General features: G+C 40.3%; 1 protein-coding gene across 2 annotated transcripts in view; it reads right to left on the bottom strand.

The window, feature by feature from the left end:
* LOC123031937 (ubiquinol-cytochrome-c reductase complex assembly factor 1) overlaps window positions 1-19,644 on the bottom strand; it is a 44,762-nt gene that overhangs the window by 2,667 nt on the left and 22,451 nt on the right. Inside the window, exons 7-9 of one of the 2 annotated variants that reach the window (XM_044447449.1) lie at window positions 15,550-15,658; window positions 1,315-1,392; window positions 692-805 (exon numbers count right to left, since the gene is read on the bottom strand). In XM_044447449.1, the coding sequence (XP_044303384.1) occupies window positions 692-805; window positions 1,315-1,392; window positions 15,550-15,658 (301 nt within the window). The remainder of the gene's footprint in view (window positions 1-691; window positions 806-1,314; window positions 1,393-15,549; window positions 15,659-19,644) is intronic. The other variant, XM_044447450.1, reaches the window with a different exon arrangement.

Genomic DNA, 19,644 nt, shown 5'->3' with positions numbered 1-19,644 from the left:
GCCCAATGGTTAAGCTATTTGTCCAAACTTAATTATGTTCTGTCTAAAATGGAGCCATCCCTTCTCTTACTTCAAAGGAGTCTAAAGCTAAGAACATATGGAAGCAGATGGAAAGTATAATCAATATAAGAGAAAGAATGACTTGGAAGAGTAGACTTGTATTTTGGCCAAAATCTTCCAAAAATCTCACATGTTATTTATTTCATTTCTATACAGCTCCACAGATGATACTCTCTGGGTAGTTTTTTGGTTGCTGACAGAATGGCAATGTAGTACATTTAAAGCAACTTCTGAGGTTGCGATTTGGGCAGTGAAGGAGAAAGACTAGCACAACACCCCACTCCAAAGACTGTGGGTGACACTAGCAGTTTATCTAGAGAAAATATGTCCATCTAAATCCATGCTGAAAAATAACTGATAAATGTAATAAAAAGTACTACTTTGCCTCCCATCCTCCTTCCAAGAAAATCAGTGTGTTAAAAACTAGGGTCTCCTTATTTCATCCCAACAACTCTCTGAGTTAAATTAGTCTGAGGAAATATGACCAGGCAAGGGTCAAGGCCAACGAGGGAACTTGGGCAGTGGCAGAAGCAGCCTTTACCCCATGGCACAATGTGGGTAACAAGTGCACCAATCATTTACATTATGTGAAAAGCAGTGAGAACATCTCACATTCCAAACAGTGGCCCACCTGTTTGCGCACATATTCAACCATCATTTCCAGTTTCCTTGGATCATCGCAGTTTTTATTAAATAGATTTCTCCAGATGGCTGCTGCAAGCACATGATCATCTGATAAAATTCCCTAAAATGGAGAAAAGAAAACAGCAAATTTGGAAACCATAAGCATGAAACAGAAAGTTGTTTCAGATGTGTCATTCTCTCTACAGTATAGCACTATACTAATACAGAAAAAACTCAGGGCAAGTTGCAGGATTAAGTATATAATTCTCAGATTTTGTGAATAATAATAGCAGTTGCGCAAAATGCAATGCTATATACAAACTCCAACCAAGACTTGGGTCACTTATAAAAGCTTTTGCACTACATTCCCTGTAAACATACAGTATGCTAAGCGTGCAAGAGCGATCTCTTACAACTATACCACACTCCTTAGCTTCATGCCCCTCACTGCCAAGAGCAGAAGCAGAAAATATTAGGCAAGATATATAGATCATTAGCAAAATCTAAGATTAGTTCACAAAACACAGTGTTTGTCATAGAAATGAGGCTTGTTTCTTTTAATCATATCAGATCTCCTCACTGCTACTTATCTTCTGTACATATGCAGCACTAAACATAGGTTAGAATTACCTCATCATATCCAAAAATAGCTGCATAGAAAATTTCTGCCATGCTTCTCATACTTTCTTTCCGAGCAACAGAATCAATCTGAAAAATAAAGCAGCAGTACACACTCTGAGTCAGTGGTAGCACTAAGAAAATTAGAGGTGAAGGCAGACTCAGAAAGCTGAAGTCTCTTGCTTATCCAATCCACATCTGGATGAAATGGGACTTCAATTCTTGTTGCCCAGGGCTTGGTGAGAATAGACATTTTAAACAGATATTTTAATGAGAACTTTGGATAATATAGGAAGGTAGGGAACAAATGTTCGAACACCAACCTCAGCATACTTTTTCAGTTCATGGACAACACACACACACACTCATCCATTCCCACTTCTATGCTGCTCCATAACCTGAAGATTCCCTCTTTTGCACAAAGAAGTAACTTGGGCAGTATCCTATCCAGGATTTGGCTCATGTTGAATATACTTAGGGCATAATCCAGTACATAAATAGGAAAAAGGCCTATAATGCTAGATCTTTTCCTCTGTGTAAGCATACATAGGATAGCATCTTTATGACATTTCACCACAGGAATTTCATATTGAATGTCAATCTTCTCAAGGAAGCCCTTCCTGCAACAACTACATTAAATACAACTAGCAACAGGCTCCCCCAAACATGTGCCTTCCAGATGCATTACGTTACAGCTCCCAGAATCTCCAGTCATGTGCCATGCTGGTTGGGGCTGATAGGCACTGCAGTCGAAAACATCCAGAGGGCTCTGTGTTAGGGGAGGCTGCTATAGGTGAAAAGGATAGTGAACAGGACGCTGCGAGACTGGCAGACAAATAGCAGAAAAAGGCATGTGAATGTTTAGTCTCCAGAGATCATGATGTGTGCTGGCCTCATCACAGTGGCACAGTCTGAGCCACAAAGGAAAGCCATGAATAATACCATACACAAATCTGAGCACTTTGATAAAAGCAGACCAATGCTGCTTCATCAATGATGTCATCAAAGCCCTATTACTCTGCACATAGCCCTGCGGTTACTGCCTTGTAATAATTTTCCCCTCAAACAGCTAATTAGTTCATGTCATACTATCAAACCTATGGCTCATATATAGGCTTCCATTAAACTGCTGTCCTTCATAACTTTATTTTTTTTAATACTTGCATATAGTGGAACCACAAAGAAAAAGTTCTTTTATGTCAGTTACTCATATTTTTCCATTTATATAAACTATTAAAATTCATGCATTTATTTTACAGGCCATCAAGGTTTGGTCATTGGCTATTATTGGATGTTTAATGAAAAAGTGCTAAACAGAAGAAATCACAGGGTTAAATGATGACTGCAACCTCTGTAATGACTTAATTAAATTTTTATGGAGTACATAAACTATGATGTCACTGCCAGCCAACCAAACTTGCTCTTGCTAGGCATGTCAGAGACCATGGCTTTTCTCAATAGAACGTACTCCTAAATAAGCAGCATTTCTATACTCTAATAAGGGAGAGCAGCTCTCATGTAACACACTCAATAAATTATCCTTCCATTTTTAAAACAAACAAATTCCATGAGTTATAATATATTTGCCATGCACTTTTTATGACATAATAAAAATGTTACCTTAAGGATTACTTAACACATACTACAAATGTTACAGCAGGCAACTGCAAGGGGGCAAAGAAAATAAACAGCACCATTACAGAGGCTAGTCCTGGCCTTTGCATCCCTAGGGGAGCAGCTCACTATATAAAAGCAAAAAGCAGCAGCTTTAAGAAAGAGATTAATAAGGAGATAAGAAAGTTAAATAAACATGGCAATAAATAAAAATATGACTCTTTCATTGAAAGTAGGGGGATCGTATCCTGGATAGCATCACAGTCTATGGAGTAAACTGGTTAACACTAGAGAAACACCATCTCATTAAAATAAGTGACTAAACTTTAAGAAGGGCTCTTTAGAAACATTCTCTCCTCAATCCTGTCTTCCTAGCACTGGCAAATCTCAGCACCTGGCTTTCAACAGTAATGACTTCATTGATTGCAAGCTTGTCTCCAATGCCAAGAGTACTAGAGAATTTTAAATTACTACTCTGTGCTAATGCTACTAATAGCCACCGGATTCCTCCTGCAAGTTAAGCTCCTTCGTACCTTTGATAGGAACAAATCTTGAACTAGCAATACTCTGGCACTTGCATTCAAGGTTCCTCCTTATGAGAAGCATGCAGCAACCGAGGCAGTCTGGGATGTCCAGCAACTCACTGAAGGTTGATTAAAGTTACATCCAAAAATCCTATAGCAATGTTACTGTACACGCATGTAAGGCCACTGGGATAGAATTTTCAGAGATACTTTTGAAAGACAAACAGTTCAGAAGTAAACTCCAGTGAGTTCAATGGACTTTACTACCAAGTAAATCTGTATAGCTCTGGACCCTAAGAACTGCTCCCAGTCTCTCAGCCTAAGGAGTTCAATAGTAGTTAATTTAGAAAGTTGTTTTTTCCTGTAGTGTCAAGATCAAAGGCAAGGCAGATATGCTACAGCTCTTCATTACAGGAACAAGTTATTGTATTCCTTGGGCTCTCCCTTTTCCTCTGGTGCAACCAGAAGATTGGAAACGTTTACTTTGCTTGCAGTTGGTCATTCCATGCAAACCTGGAGAAATAACTATCGTCCTCTTAAACAGGTCAATCCTTGGCTTATGATGCTAGCTTGTTTTAAGCAAGCCATAGTTACAATTAACCACGGTTTGGCTTGCAAATATAATCCTAAACTGTAAGTAATCAGAAGAAAGGGATAAAGCGCACCCAATGTCCCCCTTGTAGCTATACTGGAAGGAGAGCAAGGAGGAGGGTGATTCTGAGGCCTGCTGGGGTTTTCTTGTAATTATAGACCACTGTTGTAATTATATGTCCAAATGTAGCCACTGCACCAAAGTTTCCACTGAATATCTTCTGGGGTCAGAAAGACATTTTTCTCTTATTCCCATTCAACCTCTAGACATGTTACAAAGTTTATCCATACCCCCTCTGCTGTGCTTGTTATAGTTGCACTTTGCATTTGTAAGTGTGGAAACTTCAAATTTAGCCTTGACATATTCCATGTACACTTTCCACGCCTCTTTAAAATGCTGGGAGATTTCTAGACCAAATAGAACTTAGCTTACTCCAGTGCTCCTCCTTCTCAAGGCATCAAACTCATACTTGCCACAAAACAGTTAACAGTTAAATATTTTCTTGCCAATATTTTAAGAGTGCAGAAGGTTCCAAATTGCTGGTAAAACAAACAATGCCAGACTGTGAAAACTTCTGGCTGCCATACTCTCTGATGTTAACAAGAGTTTCTTTATTACTGTAACCTTTCTGAAGTGAATAAAAATTATTTCTCTGCCCTACTTCTGCCCTCAAGTAAAAGGAAAAGAAGGAAAGTGAACCACAAAAAGTTACACAGTAAGATGTCCAGAATCCTGGAGAATTCTAGTTTTAAACATTTATTTATACATTATGTAAACAGATTGTACCCCTGTTGTAAAAGCTCTTATGTTCCACCAATGTAGCAATTTCTACTTTTGCAAACTCCAAGAAGTTTGTTCTTTTCTAATGAATGACAGTCATGTACAAGAGATACTTTACGGGGGAACATTTAGCTGATGACTTCTGGAGTCAGACAAATATTTTTCTTCCTAATGTTGCTTCTTAATTTGTTTCTTAATTCAAATAAAAAATACCACAACTTGAGACATAATGACAGAAATGTCAGTGCTTGAATATTATCAACATTTCCTTTGCAGGACTTTCTATAATCCAGCCAGGGCTGAGTCCACCTAACTTAACACCCTTGTCAAAATCAGTGGGTGGATGACAATCCTCTGTGCCAGGGATGGGCCAAACTTGCATCAACCATAGCCAGCAAAGTCAAAGGTAAGGCATGATGGAGTTGTAGGCCGTAACATCTGAAGGGTATTAAGCTGGCTCTATGTGAAACAGAGGAACCCAAGGTGGTATATGTAGTCTCACTCCATTCAAATTTATCTCCTCAGCAAGAACCTGTGAAGTACGTTAAGCAGAGAGCGAGTGACTGACTAAAGATCACCCAGTGAGCTTCATGGCCAAGTGCAGACTAGACCCCAGATTTTCTGGACCTTCTGCCTACCCCATGCCACATTTTACATGCAGAAATTCCCAGCTTAAACACAAGGTATTTCCAGTTAAGGTTGTCTTTATGTAGGAGGGCTGTGAAAAAACTCTGAGAGGCACTGGCAGTTGGAATAGGCCATACTGGCTAGGAAGACCTATAGTCAACTTAATACAGTGTTCATCCAAGTGATGAATCACTTGGTACTTGGGATTACAGTGTATGCAGCACATATAACCTTTACTTCTTTGTGGTCTCCTAGAGTCCCACAAAGTGGCACATGCCTCTGATGTTATGCATTCTGATTTCTGCTCTTGCATATCCACTGACTGTATCAGCAATGATTAGAAACAGGTGGCTTGGAAGGTATTATTAAAGGGCTGGACTAAAGGATGTTTAAATTTCTTTTAGTTTGGTTCTTCAACAGGTTTCAGACAGTTATTTATATACTACCCTTTTACCCCATAAGATGCCCCAGGGAGCTTACACAGTCCTCCTCTCCATTTTTATCCCCACAACAAAGTATGTTTGCATGGTGAATGAGTATGGATTATGTGGCAATTTCTGGTGCAGCAAGAAGTGCGCAGAACAGTTTGACAGAGGAGAAGGTGCCGCCATCCCAGCAACTTGGGACAGAAGGAAATATGGTAGGAGGAGGGCTAGTTATTGATGGCTACAAGCTCCCCTCCTTCTATGTACCTCTTCTGCCTCTCGTGTATCTGGTAGATCATGCAGTGAGCCCTCCTGAATTGCAGTGCTGCTATTTAATGCCAGAGTTATTTAATGCTGTAAGACTGGCCATACAGAATATAATTGTGGATGAAAAGACTGATCTAGCAAGCATTACTGATGGGTGGGGGAGGTTGACTTGACCTCGCTTTGCTCATCTTGCTACCTGGTATAGCACCAGCTTAGGCAGGTGACAGGATGTGGAGAGTTGCCATGCACTTGAACTTTCATCACTGCCACCAGGAAAGCACTCTGCTTTGGAGCAGGCCTGGCACTGGGCCACAGACACAGACTAGGGATTCATTCATTCATTCAAAGTTTTTATATGCCATACAATACTAAAAGCCTCTGGGCAGCTTAAGGGATGCTCCTGGAGTATTGTCCACCCTGCTATCCAGCATCTTTCTTGACCAAGCTGGTCTCTAGTATGATTCTGGAGGTGCCCAGGACAGTAATTGGGGGACTTAATTTCCATGCTAAGACTGCCTCTGGAATGCCACCTCAGGACTTCATGGCCTCCACGACTTACACGGGGCTGTCTCAGCTTGTCGTTGGCACCACATATGAAGAAGGCTATTCTGGCCAAAGTCATATGGTTAGCTTCATGACTGAGTGGGGGCTATAGCCTGGATCTCCCAAGTCGCAGTCCAACACTCTCACCACTATGCCATATTGTCTGTCTATGTAAGTCTTCTCTAGATCAGAGGTACTCAACCTTTTAGGAACCCAATGAGACTACAATGAACCAATTTTCTCTGCATTCACAAATCAACATGCTGGGTATCCTCAGAGTTTGAATCAGAAGAGAAAGGGATTGAAAAGGGAACAGGTCTGAGATCAGGTATAAGACAAAATGAAGAATCAGGTTTTAAAGATGAGAAATGTACCAACAAAAAGAGTACAGAGGATGTCAGGGAGGTAGGTCAATGAAGATGAAAAGCATATGAAAAAAGGATGAGTTTGGATTTATATACCACAATAGTGAGAAGAATGGGTGTGGCACACATGGAAAAATGTACACACTTTTTCAGTGTGTACAAAAATTTAATGCAGAATATGAGAAGACAATGGGCACCAGTGCAAAGAGCAGATAAAAGGGCACCATGAGAAGGGCACAGGGATGAGTAGGAAGCCAAAGAGTTTAAGACAGAGAAGCGGTCTGAGAAAAAAAGACAGGATATCTAAGCTAACGTGGCTTGCAAGTCCATATGCAAATAGTCACAATGTGAGCAGTTCTGGTTAACCTTTCTTTAAAAAGGCACTACGGACTTGGAAAAGATAAACAAAAGAACAACCAAAGTGCTCAGGGGGTTGGAACACCTTGCCTGTGAGGACAGTCTTGAGATTTCCTAGCTGGGGGAGAAGAGATACAGGGGGTGGGAGGCATGGTATAGAGCAGGAATGGGCAACCAATAGCCCTAGAGTCTCATGCCGCCATCAGCCTAGTTTTGAAAGTGCTTTGCAAATGACCAGTTGAGACTTCTTATAAGAGTGAACTGCCCTCCCACAACCGGGCAAGAAGTGGAAGAAAGAAAGAATGAGCAGCAGAGGCGAGTGCCTGAAAGGCGGATGACCTAGTCCATTTGGGACTGGCGCTACTAACCACTGACTTGTGTCAGTCAAAGGAATGAAGCCTTTGAGAGAAGGAAAGTTCTCCATCTCAGTTAAACTGGTTTATAAAAATGGGTAATAAGCTATGTTCACCCTCTGCCATAATATTATAACTCATCCAATAAAATGTAAGTATATTCAGAACAAAAGGAAATACTACACCAACTTGGGATCAGCTTCTGGAATTTGTGGCCACAAGCACATTCATGACAGATGCAATTTTAAGTAAGTGGTACTTGAATGTAGAGATGTGCATGGAATCCACCCAGGGTTGGGAATCCATCAGATTTCCTGGGCTCAGCTTGCCAGATTCTGACCTGCTTCGTGGAGGCCCCAAGTCAGAGTTCATGGGGCACGCGCTAGAAATCAAGCCCCACCCATTGCACAAGCAGCGCCCAGTTGTGTGCCAGGAACAGATGCTCAAATGGCAGCTATCCTCATGCCAAAGAAGGCTGGCCATGGGGCACTCACTCACTAGTTACTTGCCAGGAAAGTGGCCCCACCCCGCCAAATACTGTGCAAGCAGCATCCCTCTTCTGTTTCAGTTGCATTTTGGACCATTGTTACTGACACAGAAGGAGGTTGCTATTTATGAAACTGGGCTCTGCAAGCATTTGCAGACTTCCTTTTGGCTCAGCTTGCTGTGGAAGACTGGCCGAGCAGAAGAGGAAGCCCATAAATGCTTGGAGGAACAGATTCCAACAGAATTCATCCCAACCCTACCAGTGTGTGTGTGTGTGTGTGTGTGTGTGTGTGTGTGTGTGTGTGTTTGGGGAACTTCTATCCCGCCCCATTCGCCGAGCCTCATTTAAGCATGATGTTTAAATAAATAACATCATATAAAACAATATAATTTAACAGTATAAATTAAGTCGCCCTGGCCAAAGAATAAAATAAATAAATAATATTAACAATTAAAATAACGTTTAAATAAAAAGGTCTTCACCTGGCGCCGAAAAACAAATAACGACGGCGCCAGGCAGACCTCTCTGGGGAGCGCATTCCATAGATTGGGCGCCACCGCAGAGAAAGCCCTCCTCTGAGTACTTACCCTTCTAATTTCCTTCATGGAGGGTTCCCAGAGAAGGGCCTCTCCCGCTGATCTCAAGGGGCGGGCTGGCATATATGGACATAAGTGCTCCTTCAGGTAACCAGGCTCATGTAGAGGCAGCATGCCTCAATTGCTGAGTGATACGTTGCTATCTACATAGGTGGGGCTAGAAGAATCACCAGTTGGAATTAAGATTGCCAGGAGAAATATCAACAACCTACAGATGATACCACTCTCATGGCAGAAAGTGAAGAGGAACTAAAGAGCCTCTTGATGCGGGTGAAGGAGGAGAGTGCAAAGTTGGCTTGAAACTCAACATTAAGAAAACTAAGATGATGGCATCCGGTCCTCTCACTTCCTGGCAAATAGATGGGGAAGAAATGGAGGTAGTGACAGATTTTATTTTCCTGGGCTCCAAGATCACTGCAGATGGAGACTGCAGCCAAGAAATTCAAAGACACTTGCTCTTGGGGAGGAAAGCTATGGCAAATCTAGATAGCATACTAAAAAGCAGAGACATCACGCTGCAAACAAAAGTGCGTACAGTCAAGCATATGGTTTTCCCAGTTACAATGTATGGCTGTGAAAGCTGGACCATAAGGAAGGCTGAGCGCCGAAGAATTGAGGCCTTTGAATTATGGAGGCCTCATAATGGAGAGAAGACTGCAAGGAGATCAAACCGGAGAAGACTGCAAGGAGATCAAACCGGTCAGTCCTAGAGGAGATGAACCCTGACTACCCTTTAGAAGGCCAGATACTGAAGATGAAACTCAGATACTTTGGCCACCTAATGAGAAGGAAGGATTCCCTGGAGAAGTGCCTAATGCTAGGAACAATAGATGGCAAAAGAAGAAGGGGATGGCAGAGAATGAGGTCGCTAGATGGAGTCACTGAAGCAGTCGGTGTGAGCTTGAGTGGACTCTGGGGGATGGTGGAGGACAGGAAGGCCTGGAGGAATGTTGTCTATGGGGTCGCGATGGGTCGAACCCAGCTTCGCAACTAACAACAACAAAAATAACCCTCCATGCAAGTGTCTCTGAGGCATATGACTGGACACTTTGGAAATAAGAATGCTGAATCAGATGAACAATTGTCTCAGAAAGGCAATTATTTGAACAACTGCTGTAGAGAAAAGGGATTTTTTTTATAAATACTGCAAGCATGAAAGTGACAAGTGAGGACATCTGCTGCACAGAAAGGAGACTCAAAGATAACAAAGGTTCTATACTTGAAATGTGGAATAAATAGTAGAGTTGCTTAATGGGGGGAAGGAAAGCAAACAAGCAAGCAAAAGAATGAGGGGAATAAAGCTGATCAGCTTTAACAGAGTACTGTTTTAAATATATTTTCTCCTAACAGTATTTTATGAAAAAAATAGTTCGTAACTGAAATTTCCTGAAGATAAAGCAAAGAATATAAGGGTTGAAAGCCAGTGGCAAAGAGAAGGTACTGGAAGCCAAATGCATAAAACAGTGAGAACAGCAGTAAAAAAGCAATAGAAAGTAGAAAAAAGGAAGAATTAAAAGAAACTGTAAATTACAACAAAGAAAATATTATGAAAATCAGTCTATAATGTAACCAGAGAAAGCCTAATGACAAGGGAAGAGGATGATCCAGGTGACAGGAAGACAAACATGAGCCATAATACAAAGATAATTTCAAGTCCAAGTTTGAATTAAATGAGCAGACTGATAAAGATCAACTTCAGAATTAATGGAGACATGTCAGGGCTTGAGAAAGGCGAGGTTCAAACTTTATGTGTGCATGAAGTGGGAGGAAATAATGAGATAGGATAATAGCTCACAAAAGTCATAACTGTTTTTGAGAAAGGGAAGGTTCAATCCTGGCATCCCAGTGCTATAAGTGATCAGACACAACATGAAGAACACCATCCCAGCTCCTTCCTACTGGCTATACCTTGAGGGCTTCAGAGCTCTTCATACTTTGCATATGATGCAAATTCTGTGTGACCTTTCACAGGCATATTACTGATGAATGGCCTTTTCACTGTAACCAATAAGCTACCCACCAGTGCTTATGGTATCTCATCTTCCAACCACTAGGAACTGACCTTTGGGAGGATGGAATCAATGTCTATTTCAGATAAATGTGGCTTTGGGAGAGGTAATTCCAAGAAAACTATACAAGTCAGCCTCAGTCATACCGACTTACTGATCCAACTGGGCTGATTCTGCTAGCAAACATTATAGCTCTTAACCACAAGTAGAAGAAGAGTAGCACAACTGACAGAATGGAGTTATTTAGTACAGTGTGGAATCCAGAGACAGCATGCAATCTCCTTCTTTTGGCTCACCATCTCCCACACTGAGATGGAGTGAATGGTGTTCATTAACTGCAACTCTAGAAGCCGAAATGTTGTTCAACAAATATACTCAATGCTGATCCATAAGAAGGCAAGTCATGCTTCCAGTCAGGGTGTGGGTTTCTGACTTTACTTTTCATATTAAAAATTACAAAGTCAAAACCATTTTGTTTCAATAGTCATATGGATGGAAGGCAGCATTCTTCCTAATAAAGTGTGGCCACAAGTTGAATCAAACACTAGAATTTTGTGATAGGCGTGCCCTTTTCTAGGGCTTTAGATCTGGACAGAGAATCAGACATGACCCCTCTTCTCATGTTCTTCTCCTTGTATTTCAACATGTGGATGAGACCAGGCCGTTTATCCCTGACCACATATTGGGTAGAATGCAACAATGGCTGTATATGACTGCAGATCTCAAAAACCTGCACTGGTCCCACATATATAAACTTGTGTGCATGTGAGGCTCATTCTCTTTTTTGGTCCAACATGCAAAAATGTGTCTGGAGGGGGGTTAATTTGGAAATCTACCAAGACTGGAACCAGCCAGTATGATCTTGCTCCTTTTCTACCTGTTCAGTGGAAGTGTGGTAGATGAATAGCTTCTGTTTTTATTCTTATAAAATAGGGCTGTTAGTACATTGGTATCTATAGGTGCACTGTGATAATATATCATCACTGAAGGGTCATACTAGTGCTAATTAAATCAGAAGAGGAACTACTGAACAGAAAATAGGGAAAGTAAAAGATTAAGTAAAAGATTAAGCAATTGTGGAGATATGGCTCCAGATGTTTACCTTAGTTTCTCTAGTGGTTTTTTTCATAACTCACATACTCCTTGCATTGCTTTTATGAATGCCTGTGATGAGCAGTCACCACATCTGCATTCACCCAGAATGGTTTCCATAAAGCTAGATTTGGAGTGACTGTTATTGCCTTGTGTATATGCATGTGTGCACCTGCCTGGATCTGGCCTTTCAGTAGTGGAACAACTGAGAACACAATATAATTATCTCATTTTTTAAAAATCAAGTATCATAAGCTGGCAAATAACTGTCAGTTATTCAGTTTTGAGCTAGATGCATCATTGATTTGGTCCTACGAGGGTTATCAATTTCGACTGACTGGCTTATTTTCTTACTGTCATGGAATTTTGTTTGTTGCCCAGGGACATCATTCTGAAATAAAACCGTAACATCTTCAAAGAGGATGACAGAGACTACGCATTGTATATTAACTCCTAGTGCTACAACTATTACCATAAGACAAGGCTAGCTATACTGGGGGGCAAGAGGGTGTGCAGAGGGGGCATGGGTTTTACTTCAACTGGTTACAGAATATCAAGCTAGATTTGCTTTATGGGTTCACTGCTATAATATGAAGTAACCCCAGCAAACTTCAGTCAAACCTCTCCAGAGTACTGAAGGTAGAATAGGGGCTACTGTGTATAAATAGCTCTAGCTAAAATATAACAAAGACTTCATTGTACTCCAGAGTGTAGAGCCAATAAATGAATTCAAGAGACACTTAGATGTGTTTCTGGAAAAGGAGGGGCCTTAGTGGTCTGGTGGGAAAGCAGGAAGGTGGGATTAAGATAAATTAAAATGTGGTTGGCATTTTGGGCTGGATGGCCCCTTCCTGCTCCTATCATCTTGTACAGCTTTTAAAACAGGCTCAGCTACAAATCAGGATTTTACACTGAACAAACAAGTCTTGTACGTTGTGGGATTAGAGTGTCCCTCCAACATGAGAGCAAGGTTTTTTGAAAAAAAAAAGTTTATTTGCCACTAAGAATGTTTTTTTTCCAAAGTTGATCTTAACTCAGCACCTAAGTTTCTGTAAAGAAAGTATGAGTTTTAACAAGGGTTTAGGGATTTGAAGCAAGCTGTGAGTCTGAGTGCTTCCCCCCCCCCCCCCCCCCCCCCCCCCCCCCCCTCTCTCTCTCTCTCGCGCACACACACACACACACACACACACAGAGTATTGCAGACAACTAACATGAATCCAAGGATGCTCCAAAATTCACTTTGATAATGGTTTAAAACCAGGATTGTCAGTGTGAGTTTAAGAAGCATTATGGAAATAATTTTGACAGGAATTGTGAGTTCAGCACACACATTCCTGGAAAAGGAAGGTATTCAGTAGTCTAAACCAGGGACTGGGGGAATTCAAGCAAGGGAGGAACAAAGCGTTTGCAACCCCACAAGCAGACTCTTAACACTCTAGTTAAGTTTTACATTGGCAGAGTCTCTGTGGTTGCATTCAGGCAATTACGCATCTTTCATTATATATTATTCATTAAGCCAAGATATGCACAAACCTTTTGCCTGCGCCACAATTCCTTCCCAGTAAGCTGCAACTTGGCACGGAACTTTCTCATTAACTATAATTTCCACTTTTTCCTGAACTGAGAAACTATGATTGCCAAGCTTTGGAACGTGCCTGAATAGTAAACCAACTTCAAACTATGGTTCAATAGATTAACTTCTAAGTGAAACCATCATTTCCCAGTTTAGTTAATGAGACTTCCCAGTTTAATCACAGTTTATGATGGTAGAAGCAAAGGGGCTCAGTGTATGGGCAAAAGGCTCATGCCTGTCAGACTGCTGTGATCTGATTGTACAAATCAAGCCTATGCTGATCTCACTCAGTTACAAATCAAAACCTACTTAATAATAACTTCAAATGATGCTTTAAGAATGGTCAGATGGCTTTGGTTTTATTTTCCAAGCAATAATTTATTAAATATGATTTTAGCTACAATGTAAACTGCATTCTATCTTTGGCTCTGGCTGGCAGTTTAGACAGCTCGGGGCTGTAAGATGCAAGCAGAAACAAGGGCAGTGCAAGATCAAAAGGAAATCTTTTATCGAGCCTAATTAACACTCTGAATCACTGCATCAAGCCAATTTTCATGTTTGTTTTTAAGTATGGTAGAAAAGTCACAAGTGGAAAAATTAAGTAAAGAACACTGGTTAGCCACAAAACTGGACACACCTGGCTGCATAACCACCAAAAGAAACTGACTTCATTAATTCTAGGGGCAGTGGAGTAAAATTTATATATGAAATCTGCCTGCACCAGTAGAATTGCTGAGGCCAAAGGCTTTCTTTCTGTTTTTACAGCTGTGTCAAGTTTTGGTTCTCAGTCTTGCCAACAATCAAGAGTGCTAAAGGAACCCAGGTTAAAGGGTCCCCAAACCTTGCAGTTGAGATTCAAATTGCAACAATTTTAGCAGCTAGTCTATGAATTAATATACTGTTTTAAGTATAAATTTAGAGTGAAAATGCAGGGGGTTGCATTGGTTAAAACCACAATGTTCTTCCATCTGTAGTACCAGATGGCACATTCTAACATGAAACAAAGCTGCCAGATCCAAAAGAGATAATTTGAACATCTGTTTTCTCCATTAGGTGCACTAGCTATGTACAGCCAGCTATGAAAGCAGGTTGCAATAGTTCACCTGTTTCCACAAACTATTATCTCCCTTTCTTTTTTGTTTATTTTTCAAAGTGTTTCATTTAACTGTAAGCCTCTTTAACAAGTTCTTCATAAACCTTTCAATTAAAGAGTTTTTTGGTACAAGTATAATGTACAAGTATAATGTCATTTACACTGTTATATCTATCTTCTATAAAAACCAATTATTTGCTGCCTAATGACCACTTTATATTGCAGTGAAAAACTCAAAACTGTTAGATCTCAATTTCTGAAAGTTCAAAGTTCCTGTATTTTAAATTGGCAAATGTTAAGATGCAACCCTATGCATGTTTAGACAGTAAAAAGGCCTGCGACGTCAAACATGCCCCAACCAGCTCTTTATTGTTTCTTGAAAATAATAAAAAGTCTTAAGCAATATTAATATAAGTTCTGCTATCTGTATTTTTTCTATAGGAAGATTTAAAAAAATATAAAACTAATAATATTCTGTGCTTGTTCACATTGCACAACAGCCCACCATAGCTTAATATAGCTATGAGGTCTACAAAATTCCATCTAGAACTCATTATCCTTAATTTAGCTTAAATAATTTAATCATAACTAAATGAACCACATCCACTGTGGCTTTAAAATGTTATCTGTCCTCAGAAGAATCAATTAATTCAAAGCTTATCCTTCATGAACATTCATCTTTTTCTTTAGTCTTTACTAATCCTTAACACAATACAATTCCCTCTTGAAAGAATTTAGACAGGCTACATCCACAACAGGTTTTAGGTGGGCACTAAAAGCTCACTACCTTAACTCAGCCATTGTTCTGACTGTATCAACAGAAAAAGCCTAGATGGACCACTAAGACCATGGTTGGTCCCAACACCTTTCCAAAGCACTGGCCTTTTGATAAACTGAAACATAAGAAAAATCAACCGATAATCAAGGTGTACTAGATAATGTGTACTCACCCCCATGACTCTTCCACGTTGTTCAACATCTTCCCACATAGAATGAACTATATAGCGACACATATATTTCCCTGCTCGGCCCTCTTGCTTCATTCGTACTAAACACATCCTACAAGAAAGCAAACATATTTGCCTTAAATATTCTGGGAATCCTGAGTTTAACAGTACAGGGTATGAGAAGTATGTTGTTGTTATTAGTCGCGAAGTTGTGTCCGACCCATCGCGACCCCATGGACAACATTCCTCCAGGACTTCCTGTTCTCCACCATCCCCCGGAGTCCACTCAAGCTCACACCAACTGCTTCAGTGACTTCATCTAACCACCTCATTCTCTGCCGTCCCCTTCTTCTTTTGCCATCTATTGTTCCCAGCATTAGGCTCTTCTCCAGTGAATCCTTCCTTCTCATTAGGTGGCCAAAGTATTTGAGTTTCATCTTCAGGATCTGGCCTTCTAAAGAGCAGTCAGGGTTGATCTCCTCTAGGACTGACCGGTTTGATCGCCTTGCTGTCCAAGGGACTCGCAGGAGTCTTCTCCAGCACCACAATTCAAAGGCCTCAATTCTTCGGTGCTCAGCCTTCCTTATGGTCTAACTTTCGCAGCCATACATTGTAACTGGGAAAACCATAGCCTTGACTATACGCACTTTTGTTGGCAGGGTGATGTCTCTGCTTTTTAGTATGCTGCCTAGATTTGCCACGGCTTTCCTCCCAAGGAGCAAGCATCTTTTAATTTCTTGGCTGCAGTCCCCATCTGCGGTGATCTTGGAGCCCAGGAAAATAAAATCTGTCACTACCTCCATTTCTTCCCCATCTATTTGCCAGGAAGTGAGAGGACCGGATGCCATCATCTTAGTTGTCTTAATGTTGAGTTTCAAGCCAACTTTGCACTCTCCTCCTTCACCTGCATCAAGAGGCTCTTTAGTTCCTCTTCATTTTCTGCTATGAGAGTGGTACCATCTGAATATCTGAGGTTGTTGATATTTCTCCTGGCAATCTTAATTCCAACTGGTGATTCATCTAGGCCCGCCTTTCTTATGATGTGCTCTGCATATAAGTTAAATAGGCAGGGCGACAGTATATAGCCTTGCCGAACTCCTTTCTCAATTTTGAACCAATCAGTGGTTCTGTGCTCAGTTCTAACTGTTGCTTCTTGACCCACACATATGTTTCTCAAGAGACAAATAAGATGGTCAGGTACTCCCATCTCTTTAAGAACTTGCCACAATTTGTTTGTGATCCACACAATACGAGACGTATACACAGGAAGATAAGAAAGAAATATGGTTGACACATGCCCATGGTAATAAAGCAGGTCATATCCAGTGCCCTAACTTTAGGTGCAGTCTCACTTCTGTGGTGGCTTTCTGTCAAAGCAACTGGATGAGCAAAACATGGGCAGAAACTAACAGTGGACTCTTCTGCATGTTAACTTGGAAGGAAGCACCACTGTTTTCAAATGACACTTATTCACATGTAAGTGTGCATACAATTGCAGCCTCAATGGAACTTATTTCCAATTAGACATATGCTATTTCCAAGTAGGCCATGATGTTTCACTTGCTTAAAAAACTTCTGCATCAAATGCTCTCGAATCTGTTCCAAAATCAAATCCTGTGCTCAGAAAGCAAAGCCTCAAAAATTAAATCCTAATGCAAATCAATATATAAAAATATAATTATTCTGTAGGTTTTATTCTGAATTTAGAAACTTAAGAATATTTGTAAAACTGGGACATGTGGTAGCAGAGGAAGAGGTATATTTAAGCAGGCCACAGTCAGAACGTTGCATGAGTAGGGGAAACTAACTGGAGAGTATGAGGACAGGTATTTTCTCTACTTGATCCATCTGCTAACTTCAGACATTTCCAAAGTTATTTCCATGTGGACTAAGACAACAAAAATCCTCACATTTGCACACAGAAACTGAAACAAAAAGCTTGTGAAAAAGGTTATTTTCAGAGAAAGAAGAAAAATGTCTGGCTCTGGCATGTCATATTTAATTCTACTTTGATCACTTATTGTTGTGCTTCCTTACCCACATATATGGTACCTAGCACAAGTTCAGCGTAACTTCACCGGGCATCCATAGCCAGCACAAATATTGCATTGTTTCTTTCCCATTCACCATTCTCAAAAGAATCTTTTCAACAGTTTCAAGGACCATGAACTTATAAGGACAGGGACCTGTAATGTTAAGGTTATTAAACTTTTGTCAAATACCATGTGCCCTATGGGTGCTATATGAACTATAAGTAAGGAACAAACAGACTGTAAGTTATCACTTACAGAGTAAGAAACTATGTTTTTCAGGTTGTACTTAGCCCAATGCTTGAAAGGCTGCTATGTATTTGGATGCATAGTGCTGTCACAGAGCAGTTTAGCAGCACCCTGAGTGAGGTCATGGAATCTAGAGTTTATTTTTCAAAAAACAGTACCTCGTTTACTACAACTGCCACTTGAGGTTAAAATGACAGATTTTCTAACTATATCAACACAGCTGCAAAACCTTTTATTGTTTTATATTAAGTCCATGTTTAATATTCAATTATCCAACTGCCAAGCTATCTTTGATTGTAGACAAGTTCTGCTTTAGAGATGTATTAATTTTTGGGACAAACAGGATTCACAACATTATTTAAAAATATGTCTTAGAAACTTTACTGATCAAGTTTGTTCTACTGAATTACCATTGCTATGTATTTTTTCCAAATTCAAAATATATGTATGTGTGCAACTAGTTCACTCTTCCTAGTTTACCATTTTATCATCTACTGGTGGACTGAAAACATTATTTGTTACACCTGAAACCCAACTTACATTTATGGATGGGGCTGTAGCTTAGGGAAAGCCTGTAGCTCAATGGCAAAGTACATCTTTGTGTGCACAGGATCCCAGGTCCAATTACTGGCTTCCCCAGGTAGGAGAAGAAAAGAGTTTGGTCTGAAACCCTATAGGTTTAATGCTGTCAGTGCTGGGTTAGATGTGTGAAGTGTTTGACCCTGCAAAAGGCATCTTCTGTGTTGGAAAAGGAAGCTAACTTGGGTCTTCCAGACTGAGTAGATCCAGTCCTGATTAGCCTCTATAAGGTTGTTGCATCATGTGCCTTCTGAACATTCCCTAGTCTTTAAGTTTGCAAGTCTAAGATCTAGAGTCAATATTAAGTATTTTTTATATTTTGTAGTAATGTTTTATTTCTTTTTTTATTACTACCCTGTGCCCTCCTAACCTATAGGTGTAGATAGAAATGCTACTAATTATGCTACAAAATGAAACCACAGCAATGGGAAACATTATTCAACTGTGGAAACACTTTAAACCAAGAATACAACTGTTGATCCCACTACAATTAAACACACTCCAGTCCTTAGATAGATGCTTATGCTAGCATGAGAGTGGAGACAGCATTGCATCTGTGTACAACAGAAGCATTCGCTCTAATACGTTCTCCAACCTTGCAAACCAATCATCCCTGTATAAAACAACCTGCACATAGAAGGCAAACCCACCTCTGTGATCATGGGCATTGTTGTATAATAAGGGCTGGATTTATAAATGGAGTTAGTAGATACTGCCTTGGTGCTCACATAATCATTCCCGTCTGTTCATAGGTCTTTTTTCTGTCTCATAGAAATCACTTAGGGTGTAATCTTGCACATGCTCAGACCCAAAAAGCCCTACAATTCCTAGCATTCTCCAGCCAAACAACAGTTCAGTGATGAAGCACATGCTTTTCACATCAAAAGGTCCTAGTTTCAGTCCCTCACATATCTGGTAGCAAGGCTGCCTCAGAATTTGCAGAATCATTATCAGTTGGAGTATACAAGCCTGAATAGCATTGTTCCCCAGATCATGCCTATTTATCTGTCTCTTCTCATTTCTCCTTGTTTTTTAAATGTCCCACTGGTGAACTTTCATAATGCCATGCTTTTGTGGCACTTTTAATTCATTTTATATATTCTAATTGCCTCATTTTCTCTATCCCTCTTAGATTTACACTGAACCTGACAAGGATTGTTTGCCTCAATTCATTGTGCAAAGGTCGGTATTGTTTGAGAACTATATACATTAAAAAAAAGAAAATAAATGAGTAATGGGA

Source organism: Varanus komodoensis, unplaced genomic scaffold (assembly GCF_004798865.1).
Source record: "Varanus komodoensis strain SLA01 unplaced genomic scaffold, ASM479886v1 scaffold52, whole genome shotgun sequence".
In the NCBI taxonomy this organism is placed as follows: Eukaryota; Metazoa; Chordata; class Lepidosauria; order Squamata; family Varanidae; genus Varanus; species Varanus komodoensis.
The sequence above is the reverse complement of the archived record's forward strand: the minus strand, read 5'-3'. Positions and strand labels throughout refer to the sequence as shown.